General features: G+C 37.3%; 1 protein-coding gene across 2 annotated transcripts; it reads right to left on the reverse strand.

Moving 5' to 3' along the window:
- Positions 1–475: 475 nt before the first annotated feature.
- DMRT2 (doublesex and mab-3 related transcription factor 2) lies at positions 476–10,227 on the reverse strand. 2 transcript variants are annotated; one of them, XM_089692578.1, is made up of 4 exons: positions 9,955–10,227; positions 7,343–7,796; positions 4,769–4,871; positions 476–1,691 (listed from the first exon to the last, which is right to left on the reverse strand). In XM_089692578.1, exons 2-4 carry the CDS (start codon positions 7,760–7,762, stop codon positions 667–669), a joined length of 1,548 nt encoding a protein of 515 aa, XP_089548704.1. In that variant the 5' UTR covers positions 7,763–7,796; positions 9,955–10,227; the 3' UTR covers positions 476–666. The 2 variants fall into 2 exon arrangements, with proteins under 2 accessions (XP_089548704.1, XP_089548705.1); XM_089692579.1 differs by lacking the exons at positions 7,343–7,796; positions 9,955–10,227 and adding an exon at positions 2,529–2,604 and having other exon boundaries at positions 4,769–4,839.
- Between the last annotated feature and the right edge of the window lie 618 nt (positions 10,228–10,845).

A 10,845-nucleotide genomic window follows, 5' to 3' on the forward strand; every position in this document is an offset into this window, starting at 1 on the left:
CCCGAGGGCCCGTGGTCAGTAGGGGGCCCCATGAGATGTCCCTGGTACTTTTCATAGGCTTTTTTGGGTGTAGTTTGAGTGTGGGCAAGGACACAGGGGCCCTATGATCTCCTATTGCCCGGGGGCCCCATGAGTCGTCAGTCCGCCCCTGCCCTAGTGCATTAGGCAATTCATCAAATCATCTATGTAGCTGACAATAAGGTGAATTTTACACCTTTCGCCCATACTATTAGATTTTTTTTTTTCTTTCAAAATAAAATGTACTAGTTTAAAAAAAAAATACTGCATAAAAATGGCAATGTTATAATTTAACAAATACACAAAATGCTCTAATATGCCATAATTACCTTCAGTCACCTATAGTAGTGCAATGGTGCAATATTTAATTCTGAATCAAAAACATTTTTTTCCATGTATTGATACATATCATATAACCATGAAAATAAATACATTTGCCACTGTGTTTTATTACTTATATATATATTTATATATTTGTTTAATATTCAATTACTTTACAATTCACATTTGCAGATCACATTTTTTACATTTAAATATTATTTGTACAAAAAAGAAGAAACATGCAAATGTGTATTCTGTACATTGTATCAAAAGTTTATGGACCGGAGTAGCTAAACCAGTAGCTACTGTCTCTTTTTGGCAGAATGTCTACTGGCTGGCTCTTTGTATTGTGGTTGAAGGCATCTTCAGGATTGATTCCACAGAAAACGGTAAGGGCTCACTGACAGAAAGTTTTGTTCCTGGTTCTTTGCCCAAGATAAACTCCTTGTTGTAACTATCAACAGTTAATTTGTACTTCTGGTTTTCCTTGGACGTGCATTCTCTGAATTTCTTTGCAGGCTCTTCATAGGGGTCTTTGACACTCTGTGTTTTAAGCTCTGACAATGACTTCTCAAGATGTGCCTGTTGAAATAATGAGTGTAAGGGGCTATACTTTAAAGACAGAGGCTGCTTTGCTGTTTCCTTACTGATCTTGTTCAGGAGACCGTCCTGGGGAGACAAAGTGTCTTTGCTGGGTAACTGTGAGAAGTTCCTTTTAGGAGGAGAAAAGGCAGATCTTTCTCCAACATCTTGGGACAGGTTGGGTTGATGAAGCATTTGGGTCTCTAATTTAGGAGGTACCAGATCATGTTCTGTAGGTTGGCACTCAATCATGAGGTTGTTTTTGGAGTCCCAGTTTGAGCCATTTTTCAGTGCCTGCATGGCTGTGGCATTTAACAGGTACTGCTGGTAAAGAAGAGCATCAGTGATAGGGGCTCCAGTTTTTGGCCACACCAAGAACCTGGAGGGGATGGGGTATTGTCTATAGGTGGTTGCCACGCTGACATTGGAAGAAATCAGCTCCACATTCCCTGCCCCTGAATACTGCATTGTGAGGTCTAGGCAAGTGGGCACAAAGTTGCAGAACTCTTTGTTAGGGGCATCAGCCTGTGAGCTCCCATAGGCAGCTTTGTAGGAGTTGTACTCTGCAGCATGTACCATGCGGCTGGGCAAAAACAGGTTGGCACCCTGAGTGGCTTCTAGCATCTCTCTTTCCTTGTACTCCCTTTCCAGCATAATATTCTCCAGCTCCTTATCAGCAAAGGCTCGTCTCTTCCTCATCCTGTCACTCACAGGGGCTGGCAGGGGAGAACTGGGCCCCATGTAAGAATCTGCTGGCAAGGGTCGATAACCTAAAAATCACAAGTTATTTATTAGGTGGGTTGTATCCATGCCAAGGGAAAGCAGTTTTCATAACTTTTCAAACAAATGATTTACAGAGCAGAGCTCCAAGTGAATACTTTCCAGCCAGCATAGAAAAAGCTCGTTCTCTCTGCTCATCGCTGTTGATTAAATATTTTTTTACTGTTGTAAATTATTTCTCTTAAGTAATGTTTGGCAAATGGCTAATAACATTTATTTTTTAGCAAGTTATTACAACATTATCATTATAGTATATGATATAATTCTGCAACAGCCAGATCTCCCACACATCATCTGCAGGTTAGCCACGTTCCAATAAAAAATAGCTGTGAGGTTTAATACATTTAAAGGAGAAGCTACATACATCATTTCTGAATAAAAGAGAACTTATTACCTTACGAACACAGACATGCAAAAATGCATTAATTAGTAAATAATGCTCCTGTTTTTCTCTGTCTGTTACAGTATAATAACACATCCACCCTGGGTGCAAACATGACCTGTGAAACAATTTTTTTCAGGCAGCTCTTTAGTGCTGTGATCTTGTATCACATTTTGCTGATTCACAAAAAAAATATATTTTGGAACTAAACAGCAGACAGCTACCAATCACCTGGTGGGAGGTTAGCAAGCAACATCATACGTAATTGATTGTACACAAGGCTCCCAAGCCACTGGTGTGCAATGTTGGTAATATTCGTAATAATTGTACTGTGGTTTCATTTAGCGCAGTACTAAAATCTGTGTATAATGAAAGTACTAGGACTACCCACATGGAGTTTGTCTTTGACACCTGTCATGCAGTAACACCAAAAAGATGGCTATACCTAGAATTGATGACATGTATAATTCCTAGAGGCGAATCACAATGAATAGAAAGTTACAGATGAGAGGAAACTCGAACTAGGAGAAAAGAAAAAAAAGACAGACAGTTAAGAGCAAGAAAGCAAAATGTAAGCGGGAGAAAGGCACAGGGGAGGATATGTGCGCTGAGAGAAAGAAGCCGCAGTAATGACATATGTGTACTGAGACTGCTATCTAAGCACACATTATAAAACAATCCTTTTAATGCAGGGGTTAATTCACTGAACTGATACTTCTCAAAAGCACAGGATGGAGACACTTAAAAGATATTACTCTTTGTGATGTATACTGTGCATGTCCATCTTCATGCAAAACACTAATATATTTGTTTGTCAATCCAAGTGTTGAAATTGAAGCTTGCCTGACAGTGGTATTAGCAAGTAAAATACAATGCAAAACCACAGTGTCTAAACCCACAGATGTTAAACGTGACCATTGTGAAATGAGGCTTTGTGACAACAATCTAAACTATGTCAGTTTTTTATCAGCCACCAAAGTGAATCTGTCCATGGGAGGCTATATCATGCTGTTATAGCTCAGTCACTGCAAATATCATTTCACATTCAAATTCACTAAACCATTACCATGTAACAAGTAATGGAAACTCTGTGGGCTTTCCACATTTAATTTAGGCTTCTGAAGCTTTTTCAAAGAGCAGACTATCATCTGCATAAATGGTGCTTGTAGTTAGGCCTCTTGACACTTTCTGTGTCCAGACTCAACAGAGAACATTCCAATGCAGCATCAAAACTACATTTATTATACTGATTAATCCAGACATTGACAGGCATCTTGAACATATATTACTTTGTCCTAGTGTATTCTATTGCAGGTGACCCACTCATTAACTTAAATATGAGTACAAGGAAAGAGACAGAAAAAGAGTATAAGGCTATGTTTTATATGTTTGCGTATTTATTTCTAACAATATTTAGTGGTTTCAGAAATAAATCACACTCCAAAGTGCATTATCTATGATTGGGTCTGATGTACCAAAGAACTGCTCAATGTGCATTCAACCTCAGGAAAAGCTTACTCACATGAGCCCTAGAATTGCACCCAATTACCTTTCCTATACTGTATACAACACTACAGACAGAATATTCCATTCTTTACTGATTTTATGATAAAATGAAAGCATTTTACATTTACGTTTCATGCAATTTTAACATTGAACATTTTTTTATATATTGTACCTTATTTAGACTTAGAAGTTTGGTCTTTAGAATGAGTTAGAACCATGATAGCTGATTTACTGGTCATTTATCTATCTTTTTTCCTATTTAATATTTATATAATATCCTCACAATACTTTATGACATTCAAAATATGATACATTTGCTGTGGTAATAATAAATGCAATGGTAGAGAGTTTACATTTTGCTTCTCTGTTTTTCATCTTTAGATTTAGCAGAGAAGTAAGGGAACATTATATTGATAATCCACATTTATTGTTTATTTAATTTAACTATATTAAAAATGATTCAAAATGTAACATGACATGGAATATATCACCACCAATGTGTATGTATTACTCTTTATTATAGTTAATGAATGTACTCACTGTAAAAAAATAGAAAGTATAAGGGTTTACATTAAATATATTTACAAAAGACAATTTTAAATTGATATTGTATAAATGCTTTCCACTTATTCCTGTTTTAACATTTTTAGGCTTAAACTGAACTGTTATTTGCTTTACTCATTACTAATGATCATCCATGAAATTGTTCACTAAACATGGCTGTGTTTGCTTACCTCATTATACGTATATATAGAGAATGAATATGTGTGTGTCTGTATCTACAGTATATATATATATATATATATATATATATATATATATATATATATATATATATATATACATGGATAACTGTGTGCATTCCACTTCACCCATTAGTAATTTAGGCCCATTGTCTAACTCTATTACTTTTTTTAATGATGACTCCAGAGGAAACATAATGAATGCAACAAAAGTGTACTCTGCATAGCGGCAAAGTGAAGTGTACAAGCACCCAATGTACGGACTGATTATACCCCAAGCCTGATATTGAGCTAACACATGTGCATTCCCACGTTTAAGAGCTTAAAACGTGGGAGTAAAAGAGAGTACAGAAAGAATCATGGAAAAGGAAATTTCTATGGCTTCATTTTACTTTCTTATTTGTATGTGAAAAAAGGATGATGGGTGTAGTGTTACCTTCCAGTATGCTCTTCGCCAGCAAGCTGGGGGTTCTTATGTGTCTTTGATACACAGTTTTCCTTTCTGTTACAGTTGGTTTCCCTGTCAGGCCTTTCTTATCCTGCAAGAAAGCAAAGCATAATAATAAATATACAAAGTCACACTTCCACAGTACACAGATAGCAAGGCTCTACAAGCAGGGAAAAACATGAATTCCCTGTGTGTTGATAGAAACATGTTGTCTTGATCATCTCATTAAGGGATGCTAAATAGAGATTCTGTTGTAAATGTAAACCTGTCATCTGCTAAACAGGAAACAACCAGTGCTTCAACCTACCGCAAACACAATAAAAAGCGCAAGTGGATATTTATGAGTTTCAACACAAAATAGCCTCTGTCCATTTCACTGTTTAGATTGGAAACACAGAACATTTTTTTTTTTTTTTGTCTTTGCTTATAAGTGCCTTTAGCTTTTCTGCTTTGGACTGGCTGAACAGGAAAGTGTTGGAAGCTTCTTGTATCGCACAAAGTGTCTTAACCATCTGTTGAACCTCACTGAGCTGAAGATGTGATGCCACAGTAGCTTAGTGCAAGTTCAGGCTTGGGATGCTGCTATGTAGGCTTAATGTCACTACAGGCATATAATGCCAGGATAACAAGCAGCTCTTATGGCAGTGATATATTGCCTGTGCTGGTGCATAGTGACAGACTTCCAGTATGATGATAGCTATCATTATTAGTGGGAACTGTTAGTAAGAATTAGCACTTCTCTCTTCTCATACTGAACTCACATAGTCCTGGTATTATAAAATAAACTGATTGTTCTGTGTAACAATATAATTACATGGAAGATATTATTATTATTGTTATTATTATTATCATTATCGTTGTTATTATTATTATTAGTAATATTGTTATTACTATTATCATTATCATTATTATTATTATTATTATTAATAATAATAATAATAATAATAAAATTAATAATACAATTTTATTATCATTCCAATTTTTTTTTTACAATTACATAAAAGAAATACACAAAATTGTTTGCTTTTTTTTTTTTTTTTTTGGTTACAAAAGATTGTTTTGTTTCTGAAAATTTTAAAAACGAATTAAAAAGTATCTGATTAAAAAAAAGTCTGAATTTTGCACCAGAGCAAAGAACCAAAGATTAAATTTATATGTACCTTTTGTGAATCAAAAATCAATTTATGCACAGGGGACGATTCAATTTTTTGGGGGGAGGTGAAAAAATGACTAGCTAACCCCCTTTTAATATTCTCTGATTTCTTATTAGTCTGTGGAGACTCTTTTACTAAAGAAGCCATTCTAACAACAACCCAGATCACATGTGTTTATTGGAAGAAAACATCCAAAAATGTTTGAATAATTTTATTTTACTAAGCAGTTATTGCTGGGATGATATTAAAATATTGCTAATATTAACATATCACCTAGTACCCTGAATCAACATTTCTGGTGATGTTAAATATATGGAAGTACAATACTATGGCAGAAAAGATATATCTAGCATGGATTTATCTATCAATTTGAGCAAAAAAATAAAAATAAATAATACTAGTTTTTTTTACCAATAATGAGAAATGCAGTTCCTAAGAAGAGTGTTTAGGTTTTTTTTTTATAAGAGACAGATCTCAGGTCTGCTCAAGAGCCAGCAATGTGTTAAGTGCTACTGGCAGGCTGTGTATTGGCAGACATGAAAGGCTAGTGACAGTTGTGTATACAATGCCCCACACATCTCACACTTGTACTGACTTCTAGTGCCCCATTTATGTGTCAGAGCACAGCTGTGATCATCATAATGTAACACTTTGCTTGATGTGCTTCTAATTACCCAACCCAGCAACTAAAACAACACCAAGGTGCTGCTGACATCCAAATGTGTTTATGTACCTAAAAAGACAACATTTTACTCCAGCATTAATCGATCTGAATAGAAAGTGCATTCACTAGACAAACGGTTTTTACACTTCATTTAAAGAAAATTGAAATTTGTCCATTATCTGGCTTAACTGAGCATAGACTTGTCTCCTGCAAATACTGTACATTGTCATCCTAATACAAAATCAGTAATAATTGTGTATAATAATAATAATAATAATAATAATACAGAGGTTCAACTCCAATTAACGGACACTAAAGGTATTTCAATTATTTTCTGCTGAAAAAGGTAAAAATCTGGATCTACAAAGGTAATGTGGATGACCTGTATAGCCTTCAACCTCCGACATATAATTATTTTTATCAAATCTTTTATAGTCGGTGTTTTATAACATCAATTTAACTTTGTCTGACTCTATTTCATCCCTTCCAGAGAAATTTTCAAAGAAAAGGTACAAGTGAAATAGCATCACTCATCAGTCCAGGGTACAGCCATAGGGAGATGTATGGGATCAGAGCTGTTGGCCATAGCAACCATTCTCTATGGAATTAAATGAGGAAAGTAATAGATGTCCATGGGGGACAGCTCAGTCCTGATGAGCAGAAATAAATCATGATCAATGTCCTGTATTTAGATTGCTCAGCCATAAGATCTCTAATTGTCGGTCTGCCAGTGATCACACTCACCTCTGTGGCTTGTTGTCTCCTGAGAGCCACCTGGGCTGCCATGACTCTCTGCCTCTCCACCACCAGCAGGCAGTTGGCACACTGACAGTCCCTCCAGCGACAGAAGCGCTTGTGGCCCTTCAGACAGGACACCACCCCATGATTCCTGCACCTGGCACACTTGGGGGTCCTGCTCAGCTTCCTCTGCTCTCCGCCCTTCTCTGCACACTTCTGCTCGCTCCTGTTATGGCCATCGCCATGCTGCTCCTCTTCATCCTCATCCTCTTCTTCTGGCTCCAGAGTCGTGCGAGGCTCAGGCTGTCCGTCCAGCTCCAGGCTCTCCACGTCTATCTCCGAGTCCCCGGCCAGGGAGGAAGAGTACGAGCACGACGAGGGGGAAGAGGACGGGCCAGCCACAGCCACAGCCTGGACCTCATACATCGCCGTCTTCTGCTCTCTCCAGGCCGTCTTCTCCCTGCGAGACACAATACACCGGACATCGCTTAGTCTATGGCCGCCAGCCATCGGCTGCACGAGAGAGAGAGAGAGGGAGAGAGAGAGAGAGAGAGAGAGAGAGAGAGAGAGAGAATCGGACTATTCAGTATATATACATACATGTATGTATATAGAGAGAGAGAGAGAGTAGATAGTTAATCAGACTATATAGTATATCCAGGGGCGGACTGACAGCTCATGGGGCCCAAGGCAATAGGGGATCATGGGGCCCCTGTGTCCTTGCCCAAACTCAAAAAAGCCTATTAAAAAGGTACCAGGGGCATCTCATAGGGCCCCCTACTGACCCCGGGCCATCGGGCAGTGCCCGAGTTTCCAAATGGTCAGTCCACCCCTGAGTATATCTATATATAAAGAAAAAATCAGATAGGTAGGTAGATAATCAGACTATACAGGAGAGGGAGAGGAAGAGAGAGTTAATCAGACTGTAGAGTATATCTATATATATAGAGAGAGAGAAGATAGTTAATCAGACTATACAGTATATCTATATATAGCGAGAGAAAGCAGACAGATAGATGGATAGATAGATAGATAGATAGATAGATAGATAGATAGATAGATAGATAGATAGATAGACTATACAGGAGAGAGAGAGAGAGAGAGAGAGAGAGAGAAGATAATCAATCCGACTATACAGTATATCTGTATATACAGAGAGAGAAAGCAGATAGATAATCAGACTACACAGTGCATATATATATAGAGAGAGAGAGAGAGCAGAGAGTTGATCAGACTATACAGTATATACATACCCACATGTATATACATAGAGAGTCAGAGAGACTGAGAAGATAAAGTAATAATATGATAGATGGATAGATAGATAGATAGATAGATAGATAGATAGATAGATAGATAGATAATCAGATGGATAGAAAATCAGACTATTCAGAAGAGAGAGAGAGCAGAGAGATAATCAGTCTATACGGTATATATACATACATGTATGTATTTATATGTATAGAGAGAGTAGATAGTTAATCAGACTATACAGTATATCTCTCTCTCTCTATAGAGAAAGAAAGTAGATAGATAGATAGATAGATAGATAGATAGATAGATAGATAGATAGATAGATAATCAGACTATACAGTATAGATACATACATGCATATATAGAGACAGAAGAGAGACTGAGAAGATAAAGTAATACAATGATACATAGATGATAGATAGATAGATAGATAGATAGATAGATAGATAGATAGATAGATAGATAGATCTTTGAACTGACAACATATTTGCTCCTGATCATGTTTCTACTATCTAGCACAGAGCATTATCTGTATGGAGTCTGCATGTTCTCCCTGTGTTTGCAGGTGGTATATGAATTGACTCCTGTCTAAATACACCCTAGGAAGTGTGAGGTAGGTAGGGACATTAGAGTGTAAGCTCCTTGAGGGCAGAGACTGATGTGAATGTATAGTATGTAAAGTGTGTGTAAATTGTCAGTGCTATACAAATGGCTTGCTCTGTGGCGACAATAGATAAGAATGACTTTTTCTTGTTTGGATATATTCTCCTGCTTTACGACTTCTGAGTGCCTCCACAACTGCTTATCTGTTGATGTCATTCTGCTGCATTACACCTGGGCTCTGTGCAGTGACTATGTACTACATATACATATATATAGAGAGAGAGGGAGAGATGGATATATATATATATATATATATATATATATAGACACACTTGTCGCCTTAGACTGGAAGCTATAATCTGCAGTCTGACAGCGCTTTATGAGACAGGAGGTGTCAGGAAACCAAGCTGCTAGTGGCACCTGCACACAGTAATACCTGTCTTCCTCTACTAATCTCCTCTTTATCTAAGACAGAGGGAATGCTGGCCACAAACATGGGAGAGCTCAGCTGACTGCAGAAACAACCAATTTATAATACCGCAATCTTTACTATCCTGCACTGCTTCCTACCAGGAATGTATTTACAGTACAAAGACCTGTCATCACAGCTCTGTGAAATTCTGTATACATTTACATTGTCTGCAGGGGTAACACATTATATAAGCGCCAGTTAGACTCTATATATGTTAGATATATATATATCCTGTATATGTAGATACATATATAAAATGATAGCTAGATATATCAAATGAGTTACTTACCGAATTCCTATAGGAGCATCCAAATTGGGTGAGCTCAGACCAATCACACAATCCCTGTAATACACAATCCACTGCACTGTGTAGATGATCAGGACAGGACCTTTCAGATTCCTTTATCCAGAGATGGACAGTGAGTACATTCAGTGACACATGACAGTGACATAGAGAGGAGCCCTGCTTCCCTGCTGCCTCAATGCTAGCTGGCTGCTAGATATCCTATGGCAGCTCTGCAGGCTTTAATAGCTAGTGGGGCACACAGTTCACTCAGTCCTCACACAGAATCTCAAACCGAGTTTTGACCAGCCTCTAAACCGATTGGTTCGTAAGGCTCCCTGACCAAGCTGTGATTGGTTAGTGTTTCCAGAGACTGCCCTACCCACTTCACGCCTTGCGCTGTTTACAATGCAGGAGAAATGTCAGCGCCTATGAATGTGGAGGAGATTTCTCCCAGGGTCCTCTCACTATAATCTCCCTGCATCATCAACACAAAGACACATAGCAATGCATCAGCCACATTACACTTGTATAGTAAACATTTCAGCAATCCATAGACTAAAAAAAAAAAAAAAAAAAAAACACAAAACAATTCTAAGGTTAATCTTGCTCAAATAAACAACATTGGAAACTTAACGAAACAAAAGAAAGTTGTTTGGGATGTTTTACTCAACCTGTCGTTGTCGTTGTGTTTACTTCGACTTGAATAGATTGCTTGGTAAATATTCCTTAAACGTGAAAAACAGAGGAACATAAATGTTTTACACTTTTGCTTATCAAAGATTCAGAATTACTGGAAAATGTTGACTGCATATATATATATATATATATATATATATTCATATATATATATATATATATATATATGTATGTATATAGTATGTATGTAGAAAATGT

Source organism: Staurois parvus, unplaced genomic scaffold (genome assembly GCF_062004578.1).
Source record: "Staurois parvus isolate SC_StPar_1 unplaced genomic scaffold, SC_StPar_1.0 ptg000596l, whole genome shotgun sequence".
NCBI lineage: Eukaryota > Metazoa > Chordata > Amphibia > Anura > Ranidae > Staurois > Staurois parvus.